The 25,163-nt window shown below is 41.6% G+C and overlaps 2 protein-coding genes across 4 annotated transcripts; one reads left to right on the top strand and one right to left on the bottom strand.

Moving 5' to 3' along the window:
• Window positions 1-36: 36 nt before the first annotated feature.
• On the bottom strand, window positions 37-13,916 carry zfr2 (zinc finger RNA binding protein 2). 2 transcript variants are annotated; one of them, XM_088312315.1, is made up of 19 exons: window positions 13,779-13,916; window positions 12,734-12,989; window positions 11,904-12,021; window positions 11,047-11,274; window positions 9,908-10,239; window positions 9,019-9,207; window positions 8,590-8,827; window positions 8,129-8,289; window positions 7,920-8,039; window positions 7,708-7,844; window positions 7,502-7,628; window positions 7,196-7,392; window positions 6,817-6,985; window positions 5,829-6,003; window positions 2,877-2,965; window positions 2,694-2,789; window positions 2,069-2,180; window positions 1,255-1,352; window positions 37-1,174 (listed from the first exon to the last, which is right to left on the bottom strand). In XM_088312315.1, exons 1-19 carry the CDS (start codon window positions 13,829-13,831, stop codon window positions 995-997), a joined length of 3,075 nt encoding a protein of 1,024 aa, XP_088168441.1. In that variant the 5' UTR covers window positions 13,832-13,916; the 3' UTR covers window positions 37-994. The 2 variants fall into 2 exon arrangements, with proteins under 2 accessions (XP_088168441.1, XP_088168442.1); XM_088312316.1 differs by having other exon boundaries at window positions 11,904-12,018.
• Window positions 13,917-14,568: 652 nt separating this feature from the next.
• On the top strand, window positions 14,569-23,046 carry atcaya (ATCAY kinesin light chain interacting caytaxin a). 2 transcript variants are annotated; one of them, XM_088312319.1, is made up of 13 exons: window positions 14,569-15,181; window positions 16,279-16,378; window positions 18,862-18,920; window positions 18,999-19,247; window positions 19,860-20,033; window positions 20,120-20,222; window positions 20,299-20,430; window positions 21,279-21,365; window positions 21,582-21,680; window positions 21,836-21,871; window positions 21,950-22,009; window positions 22,082-22,142; window positions 22,487-23,046. In XM_088312319.1, exons 2-12 carry the CDS (start codon window positions 16,302-16,304, stop codon window positions 22,113-22,115), a joined length of 1,110 nt encoding a protein of 369 aa, XP_088168445.1. In that variant the 5' UTR covers window positions 14,569-15,181; window positions 16,279-16,301; the 3' UTR covers window positions 22,116-22,142; window positions 22,487-23,046. The 2 variants fall into 2 exon arrangements, with proteins under 2 accessions (XP_088168445.1, XP_088168446.1); XM_088312320.1 differs by lacking the exons at window positions 14,569-15,181; window positions 16,279-16,378 and adding an exon at window positions 17,627-17,829.
• The last annotated feature ends 2,117 nt before the right edge of the window (window positions 23,047-25,163 follow it).

The following is a 25,163-nucleotide window of genomic DNA, read 5'->3' as shown; positions in this document are numbered from 1 at the left end:
ATGCGTCTCCTGACATATGACGCAATCAGTCACATGGAGGTTCTGTTCCACAATTTCTTTTTTTTATTTACAGGGTTGTAAAACCAATAACAACACAAACAACGTGGCTAAAATTACACTCAAAAGAAAGAAAAAAGGGACAATAAAAAAACGACAACAGTAACTCCATTTCAACAAAAGTGACATAGTTTAAAAATGAAAACTGTTGCGACTAGCAACTTTGAACAAAATCACTCCTACGGGACTTTGAAACAAAACTATTGCGCAATCACCTCTTGACGCAGGATGTCATGTTTTCTTCTCCCGTATTCAGTGTAGTGCAGCCCGCACCATCATGCAGGCACAAAATCTCAGAACTGCAAAGTCATTACGCTGGCGATTTCAGTCATCTTTTCTGATAACTTAAAACTATTCCTGTTTACACACAATCACTTGCTCTGCAGACCACTGACAGTGCAACAAAGGAAACCTCAAAGACACTTTTGCTCTTCGGATGGACGTGAGCGTGTATTTCGGGTGATTTGAAGGTGGCCCCACCTGACCTTCTGTTGTTTCACAGAATAATAGTTTCCAGGAAGAGTTAGTCGTACTTTTTGAATTTATTATTATTATACTGGCATATTTTCACCAACCTGATTATGACCCCTTAAACATTTCATTTTCATGTTCATCCAACCTTTGTCAAGTGAGATTATTGGTTTAAAGAAAAAAGTTGACAGCTGTGGTGTGTCTATTGTGATTGATGATTGAAGGAATTCATAAAATGAAATGGAATGATGCAATCAGCCGCTTAAAATCTTTTTACTGTTTACACACTTCTAACATCTCTATACATATGTAAGTAATGATTATAAGGTGAAAAGGAGTTGCACTTCTTACACAGTTTTTCTTTTTCAAGAAGTCACCCTTTTCGACTCAATTCAGTTCTGTTTAGTTTTTTTTAAACGGTGACATTCAATCGGATCGTAAACTAGCAAGCTGCCCTTTGTGGATGTCAAGCACTCACGACTTCATCCTTCTTTTCCTTTTTGACTTCGCCTTCGCCCTCGCCCTCGCTCGTGTCGCTGAAATCCCGTTGGCGTTTGCGGATGCGAGCGCCGGCCTTAGTCACGGGTATGGCGTCCATGGCAAGGACCTGGTGGATCTGACGGAAGGCAAGCAGCCGTAGCGCGTGCTGGAATAAAACAAACGAGGTCATCACATTTGCTTGTCAACGATAAGCGTGCTGAAGGGACAAAAATGTTCCTAGTTTACTTGTGCGCTGGCGGTTACGTCCTCCCTGTCTTGAGACTTCATGCTCTGCAGTGCGTCTGTCGGCTGTTTCTCGCAGGGGTCCAACAACCCCGACCCACCTGAGAAAATGGGAGGAATCATCATGAGACATCTGAGCCAGGTGTCAACTTTGGACAACCAAAACTCATCAACACACATGATTAGTTGTACAGTGAACCGCTTTTCATCACAAACGATATGTAACAGACCAAGTCATTAGAAATCTGCGACTGACATTATTTCTGTGAGAAGCTGATGTATAAGCTCTGCAAAAAAAAAAAAAAAAAAAATTGCCCCCTCCTTTTTGCACTTGTATGTGTATTTACTTGGCACTTGTACCTGTATTTAGTAATATTAAAAGTTTCGACTGAAAGGTTGGATTTAATCTTTAATCAACTTAATATTTTGTTGCCATTTTGAAAAGTTGAAAAAAAATGTTACGATATTCGCTGATATGAAATACTTACATTGTGATAAATTTGTCAGCTCTTATCACCGAGTCTAATTTTCGAATTTAAAAGTCAACAGTTGAACCCGTATCATTTTGTACTAAAACTTGGGGGATGTTCAGTTTTAGTGTGCATGTTTGTTCATTTATTTCAAATTTGTTTGTCTTTTATTTTTAACTTAAATTCTGTATTGAAGGGGTGACTCTTCGGCCTTTTGTCAGAAACAAAAAATGACATGTCATTGGTTTGGAAAAAAAAGTGGTTTCTCATATCCAAAGTAAAGACCCATGACCAATCTCTTAAAAAAAATAAACTATCAACCGTTGTATAGCGCGGGAACACTGTACCTGGTAGCAGCATTCCTGTGGCCATACACTCCAGCACCCTGCGCAAGGCTTCTCCTGGGCTTAGCGGGCCCGTCGCACTGCTGATGACCTTCTCCACCAACAGCTCCAATGCCTAGGGTGACAGAATTTCAACTCCATTGGTAACAAAATAACAAAATTGGCTCTGGACTGAACCCAGTGAGGCACACTTGCCAGCCAGCGACGTGTAATCAATTCCAGAGCTGGGCACTTGACCCTTTTTTGCCGGTGAGTCCCCCGCTCTCCGGCCGCGATCTGAATAGGGTTCCGGCCTCGAACCTCCGGCCTTATTCATAAAAATTGGCGGCCCATTTCGCGACTAAGTTCATTACACGCACGAGGGCCGGACTAAAATCTACCTCCGGAACCTTTTTTTAAAATTTGTCACACCCCACCCCTAAAAACGTGACAATTTTGAACAATATAAAACGGGCATGTTGAAAATAACGCAAACTCGTAGAGAACTGCTTACAAACTGCAGGAATATTAAAAGAGGAGGATTCATTTTAAGTAATTAGCTCAGTATTGGACCGACTGACTTTCACTGGACTGTGTTCATTTTGTTCCAGTTAGATCAAGAAAATGGAAAACTAAAGCACCCACTTACCCAGCTTGGAATCTTTCCCCAGACGGGCACTCGCTGGCATAAATCTCTTAAGACTCGAATGATGATGACACAGGACTGCAGTCCATTGGCACGAGCCTTTAGAGGAAGCATGTATGATGAGAACAGAGACAGATGATGAATGTGAGTCAAAATGGCCCTCAAGATGCATGCAAAACTTTTTACCTGAAACCATTTGGCATGACGGAGAGCGGCTAAGTGTTCCAAACACGTTTTCTTATTCAGAAGATCGGCAGGGTCATCCTCAGCGACATCTGACGGAGAAAACGAACACGCTCAATGATCAGCGCCTTAAATTAAGACGTTTCCTCGATAAAGGTGTCGTGGAATCGTTTATCACGCATGACTAGATTTCCACTCGGCTCCTTTAAAATGTGCTTGCTTGCTTCATTTACTTGGTGGGGGAGGAGAAACAGAGGGAGTGTCAGAAAGTACGGACATTTCAGAGAAGCAGCTACCCTGTCTTTTGCATAATTTTCGAGGATAAAACAAAAATGAACAAAAAAAAGGTACATTCATAGAATAAAAAAATATGGAAAACTTCAAAGGACCAATGTGAAGGATTTAGTGGCATCTCGTAATGAAAATGCAGCGCATCACATATTCATAGACCTTCCTAATATTTGCAATGCCTTCTTTAGCTACAGGAGAGGGTCAAAATATTAGACGACGCTCAGCAGTTCAACACAACTACAGCTCTCTCTTTTATACTGGATGATGTCATTTGATGAGATTAGACACTATCACCTCAGAAATGTGGCCCTAATTATAGAGAAAAAAATCATTTTCCTCTGCAGGTAGTTCTGAACACTTCAACTAACCCCGCCCCCCTCCTCCCATAGAGCCCATAATATCATGACACTGGTCCTTTAAATGAAACTTGTGCACAATTCAAATTGTTTTCAGCCAAGTACGGCACATTCTGAAAGAGTCGAGCAAGCAGCAGATGCCTGGACTACAATCGATTGCATCACAGACATTTTCAAAGGACTTCTTATTTTGGGTTCCCTTGATTTTTTTTTGGGGGGGGAGTAATTTTCATCCGCTGCTTTACACAGGAAGCCTCAGCCAAACTCTTTCTGCCTCTGATGAAACATGAAACAATTGAAATGTGCACTTTATCATCTTCAAAACTTCAAAAGTGTGTTTGCAGACGGTAGTGTCTCCCCAGACAATCTTAAAACAAAGAAGGCACAGCGTCTGATGTCATGAGCAATTGGTGTCATTTTTTGTTAGGGGAAGAATCTCAGTGATGCTTTTTTTTTTGTTCTTCCAGTGCCTTCATTGCTTTTCATAAAGGAAGCTTCTTTCGCAAGGAAGCTTCCGTCCATTCATGACTTTTATGCAATATAAAAGTAAAATATCGGGGAACTCAATGAACATAACGTGAACACAAGTAGGATTAGTCAAGCACATTACACACTGCAGTTATTTAAACCAAAAAAAAAACAAAAACAAAAAAAACATGCTGAGTGTTTGTGATTTTTTGGGGGGGGAATAAATGTTGATGACAAATTTAAGGCACTTTAAAACGTGATTCCAAAAATGTGGTTGGCTGTGATGTAGCAACTTTTCATGCATTGGGTTTCTCACATGCTAAAAAAAATTATTTTTAAAAATTAATAGAATTTTGAAAAAGCCAGTCCTCGTGAAGTCTACCTCATCGTTGCACTTAGTAAGTAATAAACACCAAAATTTATTGAATATGGGCTGCTTGGTTTCATTTGATTCCCCATTCTTTGTGGTATGCGTGTGGCCTTCAGATGAGACATGATCATCGGATGACGGCAGCCGTAGAAAACATCACTACCGTGCTTTCCTCAAAGAAAAACGTGCAATGAAATGTTGAGGGCTTGGGAGTGTTTGCACCACAATGACTGTGGCAGTCACTCCAACAAAGGCCGAGAGGTCCTTCACTCACATACAAATGTCGTGAATGATTGAATACAGATAATTTGTGAGGGAGACACTCAAACTCCTCATGGCTGCGAATGCAACATTACGATAGCTGTGAGGAAAATGATTGCGCTGAAGAAGTCACTTCAAAGCACGCGGCATGGCTGACTTGTAATAAAGCAACAAAACTAAAAAAAAAGACGGCTAAAAATATGGACAGAAGTATTTGGACACGGTCAGGCGGTTTTAGAACACCAGATTAATATGGATTTGGTTGCCACTTTAGAGAGCTTTGATCAAATTTTGGAAAGTGTGTGAGGTTATTTTTGTCCATTTCTGAGGCCAGATCTCTGCTCTGATAGAGGAGAGGTCAGGGCTCGCAAGTTGTTTGAAAACAAACTCACAATGTAGTCCGAAAGTTGCGGAACAAGTCTGTGTCATTTGTCAAACTCTGGCATCTATCAGTTTTGTTGCTATACAAGCGATGGAACCCATTTCCACAGTTTCAGCAGGACAAATATTGAAGCCGCGACTCCATCTGCCATTGCAATGCACAGACGGCTTGCACGCAGCTGCGGTCATAAAGCACCCGTCGCACAATATTTGTCCTGATTAGCCAGACAGCACTTTTGACTTTCAGTGCATCACATTTTCTGACATTCTCTTAACAATCACCACTTGTGAGTTGATGGTGAACTATCAAATTCAGAAGTGTGGCCCAATACTTTAGTCCATATGACGGTAAATTCTCTTTTGTATTTCCTGCCCCCCACCCCCAACTGTGTGCATTTTCAGAACAGTGATCTTTAATCTGGTCTGTTTCTTGATCTCGTTTCATGGGAGTGTATGTGGGTGCTTAGATAACACAAATGTGGCACAGAAAGGTCGGAGAGCCCGGCTTTTGATTCTCATGTTAAGGAAATCAAATAAAAGATTTGGGGGGGGGGGGGGTACTTAGTGTGGCTGTAAGAAAAAGGAGAGATGGAAATATTGGGACAAATTAAGATGAGAATTAGCCCCTATTTCAGGGGGGGTTCACTAGTTAAAACAAAGCTTGATTGCAAATCAGTCCAAACCAGCAAAAATTTGGGCAACTAATGGGTGCAAATTATCAAGCCGTTGGTGGGTGGGTGGTTGGAAGGGGGGGTGGGGTGCTGTGAGTGTATTGGATACAGCGCCAACATGTGCTTCTCTGCTACTGAAAGCTTTGGCTTCTCTAACCTTTCTCAGCCGCTTTTCCTCCTGCCTGCTTGTCCTTCTCAGCGGCAGGGTCGTCCCTCATGAGCGGCGAGGTGAGAGAAATGGTCACCTGCATTATGGGCTCCTTGCTCGATAATATGACGACGCTGGCCTCCTCTGGGTGAGCCTGCACCTCATACTGATCTTCAGAAAATGTCTGCCGGTTAAAAGGACACTTGGAATTACTCACTACAGAGGAGGTGGGGTACAAGTGTGGGGGCAATGAGCCTTACAAGGCAAGGGCACAGGGCAATTCTTTTTCATTTTTTTTTTTTTTTAAGGCTACTGCAAATACACTTCAATGCAGTACAGTTCTCTTGACAATATATTTACAAAAATAATATTTAGGAGCGGAACATGAAAAGTTGATGAACCCCATATCTCACTCTGTAGGATTCAGGTGTCATAACCAGGCAGTGCATCTAAAGATCAGTGGATTAAACATTGCATATACAGCAGGAGGGGCAAGCTTATTTCAACATATCGTCGCCTTCCGACATTAAGGCAGAAATTGGCTCTCTCTCTTAAGCCCAGAGTGCTTATTTACTTCAATTGTTAAGTCATTCACGAACTGCCCAGTTAAAATGGATCGTAGACTTCTATAGCCGTCAATGGCAGTGAATGAAACATTAAATGCTTCCAGTGGACTAAACACCACTCTGGGATATGAGAGAAAGCCATTTTGAAAGAAGCAGGAAAGATAATCAAAACCTTCAGAACTCCTGCAATGTAAAAATTATTGTGATGACCCAGCTGCACCTGTAAAAGACGTTATATTCATTTTGAAATTCTATGGTATGTGACATCAGAGTTAAGTGAAAACTAAAAAAAAATTGTCACCCTGCAAAATCCTGGGGAACAAAAAAAATGGTTTTCTGATTTTTGTCAGAACTGACGTACATACGCGCAAACCTTTTGTCACGGAAAATATAAACACATAGTGATTGATGCATGGGTGAAATTTTCTTACCGCCAATTCCTTGGGCAACTGCTTAGCAATGTTCTGGAGTAAGGAGATGGTGGGTTTTTTAGAAGTGAGCAGGATGAGTTGAACATTAGTGTCGCCCCGAAGTAGCAGGCCTTTGGCTAAGATGCCCACCCGCATCACACCTCTTAACAGCCGGGTTGCACTCGTAGTACTATCAAGAGAAGGACATGGAAAACAGCTCAACAGATTAGCTGTCATAAGGATTTCTACCATTTTGTATACTTTTGTTTTGGTTGGGGACATTCCAAATCGCAAACAATTTACTTTTTGCCACCACTGCAGGAACGGAACTCTGTCATAAACTGAGAACGTTTATCAACGCCATCGGCGTGTGTACCTAAAACTGTGACCAAATTCCTACCTTTTAGGTTCCCCACTCTCAGCAGCAGCAGTAGCGAGGTTCTTCTCAAACTGATTTTCTGATACCATCTTCAGGGCTCGCTCAGAGTGGGAGACGATCCTCTGAACAGCCTGCAGCTCATCCTCCCCGGGGTAAATTGTGGCGTGTTTGGCCATCACAAGGCGGTCGTCGGGTGAGTCTGGCCGACGCACACACGACTTACACAAAAGGGCAAAAGCACACTGATCATTGATTGAACACAAGGGAGAAAAAGTCACAGGGCAGACATGGTGAAATGAAAGAAACTTCAGCAGTAGCCAAACTCACCAGCAGAGGGGGCACAGGCAAACCCGGGCGGCTCATGAGAGGAGGTGGCGCCATCCTGCGTCTCTGCTCCCCCCAATATAATTGCTCATCCTCCATTCTTCTCCAGTACATGCCCTCCTCATATCGCCTGCACAAGCGGGGAGTAATGTGAGTGGAGAAAAACTTTCATACTTTTCTCTCTCTCTGTTTCTAAGAACCATCCTGACCTCCTTTCCATGTGCCAGCGCTCCTCATCATCTTGCTGTCTCATTATCATGGTCTTCTGCTTCAGCTTGCTTTCCTGCAGCTTTCTGGCTCGGTTACTATGTTTGATCTCCACCGGGAGCTCCGGGTTCACTTTCCTCTGCGGGGAAAGAGCAATAGGAGCATAAAAGACATGCAAGGAAGTGAGTGGAAAACGCAGTTAGAATGTATCTACCTTATACTGCAGTCTGTGCCTTCTTCCCTTCAGGTGCATGTCTTTAGCGTTTGGGTCATTGAAGCTGCACTCACATAACTTACAGTGGAAGCGAATTACTTTGCCTTCACCGTTACGCACCTGAAAACATACCGCTGGTCATTTACTGCACAAAATAAATAGCAACCGTTTACATGCAAAGATGAGGTTGTTGGTTTTTTTTTGCCCACCTTCTCCACGTAGTCATGCCCAACTGGCTGGATATCCCCCTGGCCCACAACCTTGTTACAATCCTCCTCTGGCACTTCTGGCATGGTTTTCTCTACGTTCACTGCTACTGCCACAGGGGACGCTGCTGTCACTGCTACGGGAGTGCTGGCTGGCTTACTGGCTGTAAAACAGGTGAGAGAATAAGAAATGAAGCTTGTAATAACGCCCTTGATATTGACCAGTTTTAAAGTATTATTAGTATAGGCAGTGGCTTAACATTTATGTTGTGTTGGTTTTCTGGAACAGAAGGAAGGCACTGAGGCCAATATATCTAAAGTACATCTAATGTCAAGACTGAAACTAATGAAACTCAAATGTACAATTTTGTACATTGCTTGAAGTTGCTACGATGCAATTTCACCACACGAGTAACGGAAAAGAACAACATTGAATCATACTGACAAATGTCTTCACAACTTACAAATGAAAGCTGTTTTGGACGGAACTAGTTTCTTGACTGTTGTGACTGTTTTTGGCGCCGTGTTCACAGCTGGTTTGGGTGCAGCAGTAATAGCTGAAGTGATTGCGACTGAGGCCACATCTGTGGTGGAGGTGAGGTTTTTGGCAGCCACTGATGTGGTGACGACTGGCGCAGAGTTCACCAACACTGGCTCTGTCGAGGGGATAGGCTTGCCCAGCTTGGTGTGAAGTTTTACCACCTTTACAAAGACAAAAGTAGAGGATATTTACTCAAGGCGCAGATTAGCGTAGAGTGTCTGCCTCAAGGATATAGTCGCACAGATGGGAAAACCCGTGAATAAAACATAATGGTGAAGCGTGCTGACTGACTTTTTGCTAATCTAAATGAGCAACAAATATCCAAACGAAGAATTTGCGTAGCAGCGCTAACCTTCTGGTGTTTGGAGCCACGGATGTGCGCAGCGTAGGCATCCACTCCAGTACAAGACACGTCACACAACTCGCATCGTAAGTGAGTCTGGATTCCCCTGGGTACATTGCACGCCCCCGTCTGAGCGCCAGTCTTCAGAGCAGCTTCTTTTTTCTTATGTTTCTGGCCCTCTAGGTGCTCCCGGTATGTCTGATTCAAGAAGATCAGGTGGTCAAAAAAAAAGCACAAGACCGACAACTTAAATAAAAAAAATGCACAGTGAATACTCCAATCGTGGAGTGGGATACGTTGCAATCCAGACCGACCCACAATAGGTGAAATTTTCCCATAGAACATTCTAAAAAGTTTCACCACACCCACACATTTTAAATTATTAAAATACATTTTTTAAACACAGTTTTAACTTATTCGAACAAACAAAAAAAACATTTATGAGCATAAAATGTACAGAAACTAGTACTATACATATTGTATTTGTGTGTTAGTTATGTGCCTTTAAAAGACTGGCCTAGTGTGGGTCATGAGAAATCAAGGAGGAAAAGATGCTTGGCCATTTGCCTTCAATTCTGGCGAGTGTGTGTGTGCGTGAGCGTGAGCTGTGGCCAACAGCAGCTCGAGCGTGATTGTGTTCATTGTGTTTTTTGTTCACCCGCCGTTAAAGGAGCTCAAAAGCGCATTGACGAGTGTGGCTCTCCTTGCCCACATGCAAGGGCATTACGGACTTCTGCAATATAGTGCGCCGTTCGCTGAGAAGTAGCTACGTTCCAAAGAAAAATATGCGATGTGAGCAGTGATAAAATAGGGGAATATGCATAGGATGTTAAGAGAAACTCCCTGAACAATTAAAATACACTAAAATGAAGAAAGATGCGACATTTGAGCATCTCACCTGAGGACCCGCACAGCTTATTTTGCAAATGTCACAGTAATGAAGCTGGGGCTGCTTCACAGGCCCTCTGGGCTTCTGAAGTTTATTATGAAGAAATGCAGGCTTTTTGTAGGTGCTCCCCAGCGAGCTCGTCACCACGTTGCTGCCGGCATTGCTCCAGGAAGCATTTGTCAGTTGCTTAGGCGGCTGCGCTTTTTGTGGCTGATGGGTTGGGGGCGGCGGCTGCGACTGCAGCAGCTGCGGCTGGGACAAAGTCTGCGGGGCTGACTGGTAGTAGGTGGCGGCGGATGTGCTGGTGTAGCCAGTTGAATCATAGTTAGAGTAGCTGAGGCCTGAGAGGAAGCAAAAAGCACAATAATTAATTTCAACGGCCACAAGATGAACTTTCACTTCAACAGAAGCTTAAACCTAGCCAGGAGTAAGTCGGACAAAAAAAAAATGCTGCAGTGAACTGCCAATCACATTCACCTCTGAATTTAGCTGACTCGTACAAGACATGACCTCATTATTCCGCTCCACATACCAAATACAGAAGCAATTTTTGATACAGCTCTTGTATTATATATTTTTAGATCGTAAAGGAGTCGCTCGTGTCACTACTGCCACTATAACGGTATTTAACTCCAGTTTAGTTAATTTTTTTTTATATTGATTAATTGTACATACAAATAAAAAACTGAAAAGTTGTGTATACCAGGAATGGGCATAATACATTTATAAATGTAGAAATAAATGTAACTTAACAGAATATAAGACAAGTGAGGGGACTTTGCCTTCCGTTTAAACCTCTTCTTTTTTTTTTTTTTATGAAGATTAACCAAAAATTATCATTCAAATCTGATGCTATGTGCAGCCCACATTAAATGGGCAAAGCAAAAAAAAATTAATAATTAAAATAAAAAAACACACATTTTTCAAGGTGCGTTATTGAACGAGCGTTGCAGAAATTGTGTTCAGGACACCTAAATTCATAAGAATGAATTATGAATATTGTAACATTTCTCATTTTTATGATAGATTAAAAAAAAAAAAAAACTAAAATAATAGGATATCTTTACATTTTTTTATTGCCAATTAAAATGCAAAGAATGAGAAAAACACAGATGTGCAAACTTGTTAGTCTCATTGTTGTCTCTTACCTGAGTAGGAGGGGGCTGAAGCGGTCGAACTGAACGTGGAGCCGAGGGTGTAGGATGAAATTGATGTCTGTGGTTGCGGTGTACTGCTGGACACCGGGTAGATGTTGTAGCTGGTGGACACCGAGTTGCTCGGCGTCAGAGGCTTCAGCGTTGTTACCTGCCTCTGGGGAGGAGGCGGATGGCTGTACACAGTGGTGGGGGCTGGAGTGTAAGCGCTCTTCACTCCAACTGAAAGAGCAAAGTGGGAAGTGAGAAGGGCGATGGGACATAGGATACGGGCGACGAATCTTTCGGGACTTCCTGTCTTTTAATTGGTAGCATGAACAGTACACCGTGTATCATGTGACATAAAAATGCAAGTCGAGTGATGTGAATTCACAGTGACCTTCTCAGCAACAAGATAAGCAAAATATTTTAAACATTTCAGTTTGATGTAGCGCAGTCGTACACCACTGTAAACTACAACCACAATTATGAGCATATTGTTACATAGCGCTCTGATAGCATCTGTCAAAATCAATCATTATTGCCCACTGTGTTGAACTAATTCAAGTTAAAGTGAAGCCCTTTTTATCTCGGGGGTTATATGTTCCTCACCCACCAGCAATTGGTGAAATCCATGATATAGAGCCAATAATATAAAAACAGAATAAGGTCTAAACATCTCACACCTTGAAACACATTTAAAAGTATTAAAAGACACTTAATTTGAAACAAGCATATCTCACGATGTGTTATACACGGTGTATACAAGCGCTGTAGGAGGCGGGGCCTGATGAGATGGGTGAAAGGTTGCTGTGTTATTATGAAGGTTTGAAAAATCTAAATGAGCTTCTTCAAGTGTAGAAATGTCTCACCGGTCTGGTAGTAATTGTCAGTGGTGTTCCTCTGGGCTGAAGCGATACTTGTCTGGTAGTACTGTTTGTTGTTGTAGGTGGTCACAACAGCAGGACGGGCATAGTTGTAGCTGTCCTGTTATAAATAGCATGCTGTCAGTGCAACACATTAAAGCAAATGATGTACTTTAAGTTTTCTATGGTCGAATTCATGTACAATGTGTTCCAAAGAAATTGACATCTTTTGAATCTTATTTGAGTAACATGCAAATGAAATTAAATCCATGTCACACTTCACAAATGATCATTATGTGCAGGCCTGTGACAGGGCATGGCTTCTTTTTCAATTTGTTTGTGCCATGTCCAGATTTGGTTCCAGCTCACCTGTGACACTAACGAGAATATGCACAATTCAAAATGGCTGGATCGACGTCCAAATTTACATTGCAGTTGGTGTGTTTATTTATTGATCTCTTGTTTGGCTGTGTTTTTTCAATACTAGTGAATGTAATTCTTCAACCAGGTGGGAGCGAAGCGTAACATTAAACATAGACCTATTTGGGACACATTAGTTAAAATTTGAAGTAATTTGAGGGAGAATTGGGTATGTTATTAGACCTCGAAATTAGGCAAAATGTTTTAGAACACCCTCACAGAATTTGTTTTAGAACCAAGTGACTTCAGAAAGCTACTGGCTTCATAAATATCTGTAAATTAATCACCTTAAACAACTTCATACCAAGACTAAAGACTAAAGGGAAATTTTGGAAAGTATGAGATTTTTATTTGCATGTGATGCAAAGGAAAGCCACAAAGCAATGCATGAAACGGCACTGATGAAATGAGCTCACCGTGTCTGGGTACACCTGATAAGTTTGAGGTGTGGTGGTGGGATGTGGAGCTGCGGGGGGGTCCGGTGGCCTGTATGAGTAGTCCGGAGGGGGCTGGTGGCTCTGATAGCTAGCGTAAGTAGCACTAACAACAGGCTGGGCTGCCTGGACTGTGGCCGGAGAGTAAGAGGCGGTCACGGCATGTGGCACTGTGGGAGCCTGCTGGATGCTGTAGGTGGCCGTCGAGGGATGCGAGTAAACCGGGGGTGGCTGGGTACTGAGAGAAACAGATGGGTCAGAACATTTGGCACGAGCAACCTGAACATTTCGCCACACTTTTTATAGTCATTAATTCTCCACCCATCATTTTTCTAGAGTGCTTGTCCTCATTATGTTTGTGGGTCTGAATGCCCATCCCAAGAAGGACAGTGAGAGGACTTGGACATAAAGTGCCCATTTTAAAGGGGAGGTCAATTTATAATGAACCGATTGCATTTCAACAGCTATTCGTGTTCAGTTGGCTTGAATTAAAAAAACGAAAGGATTTTAAACCATAACAAGCACAGCAATCAGGGAAGAGCTCAGAACGAATCATGCAAAGCTCATCATCCATTGTTGGGACATTACATGACCGACTGAGCCGCACTGACCTCATGTTAATTACTTTTCATCAGAACGTACGTGGACAAACACAAATAACTTAAATCCACAGCAGTCGTATTGTATGGTAGTGTTCGACTCTCAGGTGAAACAGATCACATCCGGACCAATTTAGCCGCTAACCAACGTATTTTCCGTCAACCAGAGGCTTTATCAGCTTCAACATGCTGTTCTTCACATACAGTTTTTTCAATGCGAGATTTAATCAAGTCAGCATGCGACTGGGTGATTACAGGCACGCAGTATAAACTCGGCTAGCTAACGCAGTTTAGCTTAGGCGCCGAAGGTAGCTTGTGTCAACAGAGCGGCGTTCGTGGAAACTCCCACAAACAACTCGCACCACGACGACGACCTGTTATAATGACTCAAAAGTTAGGCTCGCGCGACCGTACGTCATTTGAATTACCTGTACTGGGGACCGGTGGCATGCGTGAAGCCAAAATAATTGCTTGCAGCCATCTTGACTTCTCCGGTACAGTACAGTGGTGCCAGTCGTCAGAGAGTCACTGGAAGGCATAAGGCAAGATAGTTCACCCCCTCCAACAGCAGCTAATCGTAACACCAAAACAATTTCTTTTTTAATATCGTATTTGATAAAAGTATTCCACATTTTGTTTTATTTACGTCATACACCTACTAGATCCACGCAACAATATAAACTAAAAATAATTATATCTGAAATATTTTCAGCGTAAGTCATAGATCTTGTGCCACCGTTTACTATTTAGGTTGCGAATGTAAAAAAAAAGTGTTAACGGTGGTCTCTAATGTCCCCTGAAAATGAGTAGTCAGCTCTGAAGTATTAATCGGGAGTGTTTTTAAGAGAACTCTATTGCTTCTAATCTTGTAAATAATTACTCTCAAATCAGACAAACAAACGAAAAACAAAGTTAGTAGGCTTTGGTTATTTGCTTATGTTGGCTGGCGGCCAATCCACAGTGTTTCTGGTCTCTTTCGCCCCCAAGTCAATTTTAAAAGGCTCCCGCTCACCCCCGTCCCTAATGAGAATAAATACGACAGGAATGGATGGATGGACAGAGGGATCTGCAGACGTCAACTGCGTTTGAACTGGAGCTGATCTGATTGGCTGAGAGCATTTGAAGTCAGGATCTTGAATAATGAATGTGTGCAGAGGGGATGTGAGAGTTGGAGTGGTGGGTGTGAAAGAGACATGGGAGGGAGGGGAGAAAGGGATGCTGTTGCCGGGGAACACTGGCGACATCGAGAATCACTGACAACACCAGCAGGATTATTTTAGAGATCAGTGCTTCATTTCTCCAAGTTGCTGCAGGATTAAAACATCTTCTGATATGGAAAAATATAGTTATAGTCAATAAAAGCAGGGTTAGGAAAAAGGTAAGAGGAGAGAGGAGAAATGACTAGATCATAACGCCACAGTAGATGCACTCTGACTGAAGAAATTCGATGCGGACATCAGGGCAAAGAGGCAGCCTGTCGTTTCGCTCTTCACAGCCAGACGTTTTCTCCAACAAAAGTGGACAGAAACGAGGGAAAGGAAACGAGGAGGGTGGGGGGTTCCAGCACAGAGGTGCCCCCTGTCTTCAGGCACCTGCTGCTGGCTAGCGACTGACTGACATTGAGGACACTGTTTGTGTGTCTGTGCACGAGTATGTGCATGTGAATTAGGGGAAAAGGAGGCATGTGCATTTGTGTCAGTTTGGAGGATCAACACAAATTTTTGCTCCTGTGAGTGAGGAGAAGAAAGGCCATACTGTGTCTACATAAACGCACACACGGACGGACAGAGAGACGATCTGAAGAATTTGAAGGAGATCTCCATCATCTCATGTGAGTATCGCTGTTGACATCATGCCAGATGCTGAGCTGACCTCATATGAGATTTGGGTCACCCTAGAAACGCAACGTTGTTAATGATTCGATTGGAGTTTCGGATTTTACTCCAATCCATATTATGTCATGCTTGTCAAAAACAGGCCAATAGTGTGGCTCGTCGTCTTTGGTTTTCAGAAATGTGAGCCTTCTTGCTCACACTGCAGATTCTCCCCCTGCCCTGGCTGCAAATCAGCACAGTAAAATAAATGCCTCTGCATCTTTCTCTTTGGCTATTTATGTCATGCATCCCCTTTGCACCTTGCAGACTTCTTCAGGTCTCGTTAATCTTGACTGTATTAATAACAACATGTATTTTTTGCCAATATTCTTACCTAATATGGTCTTGAGAGGCTTTTCATGTCAGTGTTTTGTTTTTTGTTGTCGTTTTAGATTGCAGCCTTGTGAGGAGTTTATAATATTTTGGTTACCTTATTTGGTGATGAAGCTTACACTATTACTGTGATAGATTGAGCATACCTTATGTTGTGTATCCAGCTATAAAATACAACATATATCTTAATCTTGACCCCCAAATCCAGCAACAAAAATACATCTTTCTTTTCCAGTTTAATGGGACACATTCATCCGTTTTCTATAGCGCTTGTCCTCATTAGGTTTGCGAGTGAGCGTTAGCGTAGCCTATGTCAGCTGACTTTGTGCGAGAGACAGGCTACACCCTGGACTGGTCGCTAATCAGTCAGAGACAAAAATTTCAAATTGCAGTGTGGAAGAAATATATCTGCATGTCATACTTAATAATGGCTTCTTGATTTTCACCCAGGAGAAAAAAAAAATACAATATCTGACTTGACCCAGAAAATGGGCTTGATCACATGCTTCTCACATGTGCTCCAGTGGGCAGGGGTAGAGAACAATGTGACCCAAAGTGCTTTCAACCCCTAAATGTCACCATCAGGAGTAAATTGAATCCAGCCACAAAAGCAAACTGTTTCTTTTTCCGTTTCCATATAACATGTCTTCGATGGAACTAATTGCTCACAGTTTTGCTCCACAGGCTGTTTTTCCTAACATGCGTCGCTTCTTCTTTTTAGGCCCCTGCTCACCTTGCTGAGTGATGGGCACCACAGAAGCGACTTTAAGAATGGAGAACATGGAAGTGAAAGACGAGTGGCAGGACGAAGACTTCCCCCGGTGAGATTCATCATATTGCTACTTTGCAGTGGTCGGAATCCGCTCCCTCCTTCTGTGTGACTTCATTTGCGTGTGGACGTGCATGTTGTATTCCTGTGCTGTTTGTCACTGGAAGGCTGTTTTGGCAATAAGTCAGAGTTTGAGTGCTTAGAAACAATAACATTGTGAGCATCTTTGTTACTATGTTTAAGACCATACAACACACCCTCAATGGCTTTTTCATTGGTTACACCAGCAAAAAAAATACAAATAAAAAATCGCTTTGCAATCCAGATATTTTCCATTTATGTCATAAAATTTAAAGATAAAGAAAACAGCAAAAGATCTGTAAATGTTCAAAGTTCACCGACATCATCCATGGCTTGACATCATTTCTTCTTTCCGGCGCTGGGCACTTGACCCTTTTTTGCCAGTCAATCCCCCGCCCTTCTGCCGCGATCTGGGTAGCCTTAGGGCCTCGACCCTCCGACCTTATTCATAAAATTGTCGCCCTCATCCACGTTTCACCCCGACCACTCCATTGTAAATGTCAAGGGGAAAATGTTAACCCTTTAATAGACGAGACGGGGCACACGCTGAGAATAAAGATACAATTGATTAAAAACTTGCCAGTTGCTCTAAGAAGCGTCTACTTCCTTCTTATAGGCAAAGTCAAGTACATGTGTTATGTACATGAACAGGCACTCATCCTCTGCCTCAGGCAGCTGGCGCCCCCCCAACCTCAGACGTCTTGTTTTGTCTCACAGCATTTCAGTGCGAGAGGAACACGGTCCGCTTTCTTATCATGGCAATAAATCACATGAAGTTAGAATAACAGAATACATTTTAAAAGCACAACAGTATTGTCAACAATGATGATGATAATTATTCAGGATCATTTTTGTGGATTGTTTACAAGAAATGCCCTTGGACAAATACTCAATCATCGGCTTCACAATTCATTTTTCAAAATATGCAGCAAAATCGGCACCAGATAAATAGGTGTATGTAAAAATAATACAGAATAATGACGTGTCATCCTAATCTTTACATTTTTGATGCAGCTCTTAATCGTGCAAATATATCATTATATTAAAAAATGTAAGGTCATGATGCAAAGCTCGGTGGGCTGTAAACGAGCGCTGCTCCTCCTCCTCCTCCTCCTCCTGCCTCCTCCTTCTCCTCCCTCTCAAGCAGAGAGCAGGTGCGATTCTCTTTGTGAATGGTCTGGGGATGGTCATGTGATGCAGCAGCAGTCACCGATCCAAAACACAACATCGCCATTGCTGAAGTGGTGTCACGTTTTAGTGGCGGAGAGAAAGAGAAGGCGGAATAAGCTGCCGCAGATGCGCTATTAAAGTGGCCTCCGAGAGATGAGCCGTGCAAAACTAATTAAGGGATGAATAGGAATACTGAACAAGATAAAGGCACGTGTAGCCCAAAAATACTGATTTGACCTCACTTTTTGTAAGGTAAGCATTGCTTCATATTCCTGTTGATAATTGAAATGTAGCTAGACCGGAACAAAAGGGATTTTCTTAGTTTTGAAAAAAAAAAAACCTCATTCTCTGTTCTAGTGCAATGTTATCCTCTAGTATGTATATATATATATATATATATATATATATATATATATATTAAAAAAAGGAGTGCTCGTTTTACAAAAGGGGAGGGAGAGACCCAGGTTGTTTATCAGTGGCTCAGAGGGGGGTGCTCGCCATTCTCCGGCAGAAGGGACTTGGAGAAGTGCTGAGACCACCTCAGCTGATAAAACACGCTGCACCACTTGCACTTTGCGTTTGGCTTCATATTTAGCATTGTGGACAAATGATGAAACAGTCCAACTGGTTCTGCGTATTCACAGCGCGCACACACACACACAGGAACAAAGCATTTTGGGCTGTAGCACATGTTTCATTCCCCTCACCCACATTTTCTGTCCTCCCTTTTCCTGCTCCAGCATGTTCCCCGGCAGCCTTGTAATCTTCATCCGTCCCCGGAGACAAGTTAATTATCATCGTCTTCTTCGCGCTCCCATTTTCATTGTTAAAATGGATTAGGTGCAAAAAAAAATGTTTTAAGTGGTGCAGTTGACATCATACTAATTGGAATAATGTAATATAATTTTGTGGAAGGTGACGCTCTTATGCAGTGGACAGCATGCCCATGTGGTATGCACTAGGGCTGAGTATCGCTTTAAATTTCCGAAATGGATTCGATTCGGGCTGATTCGATTCCATTTTCGATTGACTGATTGATTTTCGATTCAATCAAGGCTTTCACGCAGTACCAATTTGACTTTGTGGGTGTGTACAAAGCCTCAGAGTCAGCTGCGTCTTTTCGCAATATGGCTGAATTCCTTTCATTGATTTTTTTTATGAATATTTTGAAATCCACAAAACCCTGAAGCCGCGAAAAGTGAAGCGTGAATGGCGAGTGAATACTGTATACTTAATGTTACCGCACTCATCAAATACATGAATGCTCTGTATTTTGTCACTCAGACTTTTACCCGAGTACGGAGACATGGACTCCACGTGTGGCCTCACAGACAACAGAACCTGTAAGACGAGTCTTTGACGACCTCTTGATTGCTCATTTTTGGGAAGCGGTTGCGTCATGCCCCCTCTTCACTTCATAGCTCCTCCCACCTCCCTGAACGTGAGCCCACCTGGGGGATGCGCAGGCGTGTCATCCTCGCACCGCGCACGCCGTACGTTGGTTGCCCCGGAGATGAATCTGTCACTGGATAAAAGTGAGGGATCGCTGCTGTCCGACGACTTTCTGGACACACCCGACGACCTGGACATCAACGTGGATGACATTGACACGCCAGATGAGACGGACTCGCTGGAGTTCATCACCAACGGCAACGACCTGGAGTGGGAAGGTAGGAGGACCACTTGATGACTGTCTTGGAAATTATTGTTTCTGGGGTCGTCTGGCTCACAGTCTGGACGTCATGGGTGAATTCATTCGTGTGAATACATTTTGTTCTAAAAAATGTGTTAATGGGATTGTTGCGGATGATAAATGAAATATTCATCGGGAACTTCTAGAATGTTCAGATAAGTCCCGATAAGTTTAAAGGTCATAACCGACACGGAGCACTTCAAGCACCAATACTTTTGAGCATTTAAAAACTTTATAATGACGAAATTGTTAGTTAGTCATTTATCAGTCATTAGTGCCCAAAAAGATGGACAGCAATTTTGTTTAAAAAAGGAGTGAACTGATAAAAATTTGTTGTTGAATGTGATGCAGTGGAAAATCTGGATGCACCAAACATTTGTGCTGGTCCACACTAGAAAAAAAAGTTGGGCGCACCAGCGCAACGGATGCAGAAAAGTCTTAATTTGTGGAAAACCTTGGATTTAGTTTGTAAAGGCAAAACTTTGACATAGTTTCTCGACTAGATCTGTATGCAGATGTTCTTTATATAGTTTCCTCTTTGGGTGAAGCATTCTATTCATACGCACTACACCTGACTGCGTCATTCCAGATGACACTCCGGTGGCCTCGGCCAAAGCAGGTCCAGCTGGTGCCACGGCAGACTCGGACGAGGACGGAAACGCCAACAACGGGCGCCTGTGGAGGACGGTGATCATTGGAGAACAGGAGCATAGAATTGACATGCAGATCATCCGACCGTACCAGAGAGTCATCTCGCATGGAGGTTTGTGATCTGTGTCCTGTCAACCATCAGCTTCAAAATATTTTTGTTGCAAAATGAACACAATAAAATCCAAAGCTTCTTCTCAGGTTATTTTGGAGAGGGCCTGAATGCCATCATTGTATTCTCGGCATGCTACCTGCCTGACAGCAGCATCCCCGAATACCACTACATCATGGAAAACCTTTTCCTGTGAGTCCAAACTAAAAATTAAAAAAAATATTATGTTCTAATAGTCACAACTAAACATAGCAAGCTGCTCTTCCAGGTACGTAGTGAGCAGTCTGGAAATGCTCGTAGCTGAAGACTACCTGATCATCTACATGAATGGAGCCACGCCTAGGAGTAAGATGCCTGGAATTAGCTGGCTCAAGAAGTGCTACCAGATGATTGACAGAAGGTGGGAAAGGAACTTTGAAATGTTCAATGGTGTGGCAAATGAACGTCAACCAAAGAAAATAGTTGTTTGGATTGTCCTGTTGTTTTTTTTTTGTTTGTTTGTTTCTGTTTCCAGCTGTGCTCGTCAAAGCAACTTCATCGTCCGCGCATGTCTTGTCCAGGTGCTTCTCGTTATCTCATCATCACTTTGTTTGGATTTAGTAGTTCCTTGGTTTCTTTCTTGGTTGGTTGTTTGAAACTAAATTTGAGTAAGCAGGGAGGCAAGGCTGGAGTGCACTTGAAAAACAATTTAATTTCAAACGAAGAAACTCAAACAAGGTACTGGGAGGACTCAAAAAGTAAATGAACTAAGTCCAAAAATAAGATTCAAATCAGAAATGTGACTAAACTATAAAAGGAAACAATAAAATGTGACAGAAACAGAAAACAAAATCAACCAAAAAGACCCTGAAAAAAATGGTGGTAGAATGTACTCAATTTTACTTCAACACGTGGTTGCAAAAAGAAAACCGTTTTGTTTTTCAGTTCACTAAGAAAGATACAGGGAACTAAATACAAGACGAGGAACACCTGAACAAGACATGAGTGGCTGAGGGAGCTGATTGGAAGACGCAAGGGCCCGGGTGAATGAGCACAGGCGGAAACGAAAACCCTAATGAGCAGGACAAGAATTGAACCACAAAAAACAAGAAATGAGACAAAATCAAACATCCAATACACAGATCATGACGCTTATCCTGATGCAAACTCAACTAACTGCATTCAAAGAGCTTGAAGAACTGCATGCAATCTTCTTACCTTAGAAAAATATAATTTTTTTGTTTTGTTTTTTTGTGATTTTGAATGCAGGTTGAGGAAGAACTTGAAGTCTTTGGTCATTGCTCATCCTACTTGGTTCATTCGCACTGTCCTGGCTATATCCAGGCCCTTCATCAGGTGAGAACCCCAAACAAGCCAATACAGACCAAAAGTTAATTTAATACGACCATTTAGAAAGCTATTTTTGTACCGACACATTTAGTGAGCTTTCAGTAGTGTGCATGGGTCATGTTAAATGCAGCTCAAAATATATCGACAAAAAAAAAAAAAATCTTAGTACTTTCTATGCCATTCGTGTATTGACGGCATCCTTGCGTTGCTGCCATGTTACAGTGTGAAGTTCATGAATAAGATCCAGTACGTTCACAGCCTAGATGAACTGGGCTTACTGGTCCCGATGGAGCACGTCCACATACCAGAATGTGTTATGCAGTAAGTTCTTCTCACCACTACGCGGAGAAAAGGAAAGGCATTGTTCCGATTCCCAAAATTGCAAACAGTCACAACTGTATATGTTCTTTTTAATTATGTTGAAAATACCACCGTACAATTAACCGGGAGGATAAAACATTTTGTATTCATCGCAGGTTTGACGAGGAGAGGACTAAAGCCCGCAAAGAACGGTGAGCCTTTAATCGTGAATTCCGTGCCTTTCATTTTATTCCTTTCCGCAAACTTCAGATCGTATTCAATGTGTGCAGGATGGAGCAAGAGCAGAAGCAGCAGGTGGAGCAACAGTCGGGCGGCAAAAAGTCAGAGAGGTACTGAGCCCAAATCTTGTCGTGTGGCTGGAAAGTTTCAATGACTAACTTTGCAATTTCTTCCTTTTTCAGGCCAAAGTCAATGATTGTAGAGCAAGGATTATGAAAAGGGAAGAATTCTCCGATTAAATAGGTAATGACCCTTTGTTAGATATTACTTTTATTCACGCTGTTGGAATATGAAAATAAGAAATGTTCAAGTATCATGTCATTACATGGAAACAACAATTTGACTTAGAACTAGTTTGGAAATCGGAAGTTTGGTACCGATCGCCACCAATCATGGAAGTTGATGCACATGATTTGCTTTCTTGAGTTCAAAGTAAATGTTCCATCAGAGCAAAAGATTATTCCCAATGCAAAAATAGTGCTTGTACAAAATTGGTCGCTCATTCATGCTGTGTAAGTGCAGTCGGTAAAACTTTTTCTTTTCTTTGCGATTGTGTTTAATTCACTCACACCTTTTTTTTGCTGCAGTGTGCCATTTGGAGCATCAATTTATTCATCGCAACCTCAAAGGCTACATGTGCTTCCTTGTCCGCTCATCATCTTTATTTTTTTGGGGATCGATTGCAACATCCTATTTTTTTCTGCTTCTTGATGAGAGGGCTTGCAAAGGACCCTGTTGTTCCCTTGGACTTGGCCGATGAACTTTTGCACTTGAATGTTGGAACGCTCAACATTTGCCCTCTACGAGTCACTGGATTTTTTTTTTTTTCCTCTCTAGATGTAAACTGCACAAACGAAGGAAGTGGTTGTGTTTATCATAGCGCCTAAGCAGAAAATGCGCAAGTAAAACCAGATGGATGGAAGAGAGGCTGGATAGAAATGTAAATACTGCATTACAGTCGTTGATTTTGCACCATGCTGTTAAGTCATAAGGCATTTTCAAGCGCTCTGTTTTGCTCTACTGACCTGAGAATTGAGAATGTCCATGATGCACTGACAAGGTCATTCTCTCTGACCTCCATCTCTACTTTAACACCTTATCATGTGCCTCTGTTTCTTGAGTTGAAAATACAGAAATCTCAAAAGTATTTGCTCACGCTCATTCCTGTTTTTGTAATCAATTAGCCCCTTTTGGCCAAGAGCTACAAATAATGCAAACCAAGGCTGAATAATCAATTTGCATAATCCTGCTAAAATGCAAACAATCACTGAAAAAGAAAATACAAGCTCCCTGGTGGAGGTAATGAACACACATTTAGTATCACTGTCATTTTTTTTGTTGTTTTTTTTTACATATATTTTGCACTAATCGTCAAAGCACAATTACATTTCGTAGGTTTTTATTTTTTATAAACAAATTAAAACATTGTGAAAAGTAGATTCTATGAAGGGATGCACGTTTACACAAAGCCTACTTCTCATTTTTAGCTCAATTGATTCAACATAATTGTATTTTGTGAGCTCGACACAAGAATTACATTATTTTATACATTTATTTTATTTTTTTCTTCCATGAGTGCAACAGAAATGTTAGCAGCAAAAGCGAATACCTTAAATATTTTTTCTATTAAATCTGAATCATTGTATTGCTTTCAAAAATTTGGATTAGAGTTATTTGTTTAACATAGAGATGGCCTTCAATATATTTTTTTTTATTAGTAAGAACTTGTGCATGAGAGGCCATGGTATTTGAAGAAATAGGATAAAGGTCATTCAGTTCTTGATTTAATTTGATATTTTTGGTCCCTTCCTAAAACTCTAAAAGACCCCTTGAAATATTTCATCAAGCCTGATGGTCTCTATTATTTTTGTTTTGTTGAGTGCCTCATACTGAAGTCATTTATAAAAATGAAGAAATATGACAAATTAGTCATACAGACTTGTCATATGTAGCCAACCTCTGAGTGCTGTTATCTCTATGCTGTGTAGACTCATATGAACTTTCCAAAATGTTTTTCTTTTGACCATAAAAGCACAATGTAGTGACACATACGCTGGCTTTTCGCTATTTTATACAACAAATTGTTTTTGTTGCTCAGACATTGTTGGATGATTACCTCTGCTTTGTAAATAGAACAGAATAAATAGTCCCTCCCTAAAATCTCTTTGGTATTTTGCTTGTATTTCATTTTAACATGACTGTCCAGAGTGAAATTTCGGACTTTTTATATTTTGTCTGTGGCTCTTAGATAAGAGGCAGTCCCGTGACATGACGCGGTGACACGAGACACACATCACACCCTTCTCTCCAGTACACTTATGAGGGAGAGGCCCCAACAGCTGACCCCATGACCTTCGTGACTGTGACAGAATTCACACACAGACACAAATAGAAACATGCTTACAGTGAGGAAGCGAACGTATGTTCAGAGGTGAGAGCTAAGAAAATGGGAGAACAATCTGTAAAATGTTAGCCGTTGTCCCTTCTATTGTGGTCTATTTCTGTCAACTTTATGAATTAAGGACTTCAGCATTGCCTTTTGCTACTATAGCAATTACAAAGACTTTAATTTGAAGGATAAGAAACTGATGATGTACAAATAATTCAATTCATAGCTCTTGTATTTAAAATGTATTTTAACAAATCCATCCAGCCAACTACATTGAACTGAGTATCCTCATTAAGGTCATCATGGGTGAGTTGACTTTGAGTGAGAGGTGGTCACTAACCAATCACACATCACTTCTCCTTTGCCTAATAGTGTTATAATGAATATTTTCGGACAAGAAAAAAAAACGTTTTTTTTTTTTTTTACCAAACACATTAACCATCACACTACTTTATCGTACGTTCTTAATAATATTACATTTATTTAATGTGTTTGCTGTTACTTACATCATACACTCAACACCACTACCTTTTGGGAGATTTTTTTTTTTACTTATTTGAAAAAAATACAACTTTTTTGTTTGTTGTTTCGTAATTATTAAAATGTCGAGTTCATAGATAAGTGGGGCCCCCCCAATAAAAAATAAACAACAAAAATAAATAAATCTGTTATCAAAACTGCTATGATTTAACTGACGGGATTTTTCCACATTGATGACGTCGGCGGGAATATAGGGATCAGATGGTGAGGAATATTACAGAACGGATTGAGAATGACCGCTCCAAACAGGTGCAGACGAGAGCAAATGATGGAAAATTTGATGGATTGGATTGGCTAGCACTCCCGGCTCAGCGTCATCTGATTGGCCGACGAGT

The sequence above is a fragment of the Idiotropiscis lumnitzeri genome, chromosome 13 (genome assembly GCF_059441095.1).
Source record: "Idiotropiscis lumnitzeri isolate Australia: NSW breed Sydney's pygmy pipehorse chromosome 13, RoL_Ilum_1.0, whole genome shotgun sequence".
Classification (NCBI taxonomy): Eukaryota; Metazoa; Chordata; class Actinopteri; order Syngnathiformes; family Syngnathidae; genus Idiotropiscis; species Idiotropiscis lumnitzeri.
This window is presented reverse-complemented; position numbering and strand designations above follow the sequence as displayed.

Bases quoted from the DNA above. Each gene is read 5' to 3' on its own strand.
- atcaya (XM_088312319.1), top strand. From the start codon at position 16,302: ATGGGCACCACAGAAGCGACTTTAAGAATGGAGAACATGGAAGTGAAA. The intron at 18,921-18,998 runs GTAAGACGAGTC...TTCACTTCATAG, and splicing joins CCTCACAGACAACAGAACCT to CTCCTCCCACCTCCCTGAAC. The intron at 20,034-20,119 runs GTTTGTGATCTG...GCTTCTTCTCAG, and splicing joins GAGAGTCATCTCGCATGGAG to GTTATTTTGGAGAGGGCCTG.
- zfr2 (XM_088312315.1), bottom strand. From the start codon at position 13,831: ATGGCTGCAAGCAATTATTTTGGCTTCACGCATGCCACCGGTCCCCAG. The intron at 2,790-2,876 runs GTAAAAAGTTTT...CTTCCTCTAAAG, and splicing joins GTCATGCCAAATGGTTTCAG to GCTCGTGCCAATGGACTGCA. The intron at 1,353-2,068 runs GTACAGTGTTCC...CCATTTTCTCAG, and splicing joins CACAGGAATGCTGCTACCAG to GTGGGTCGGGGTTGTTGGAC.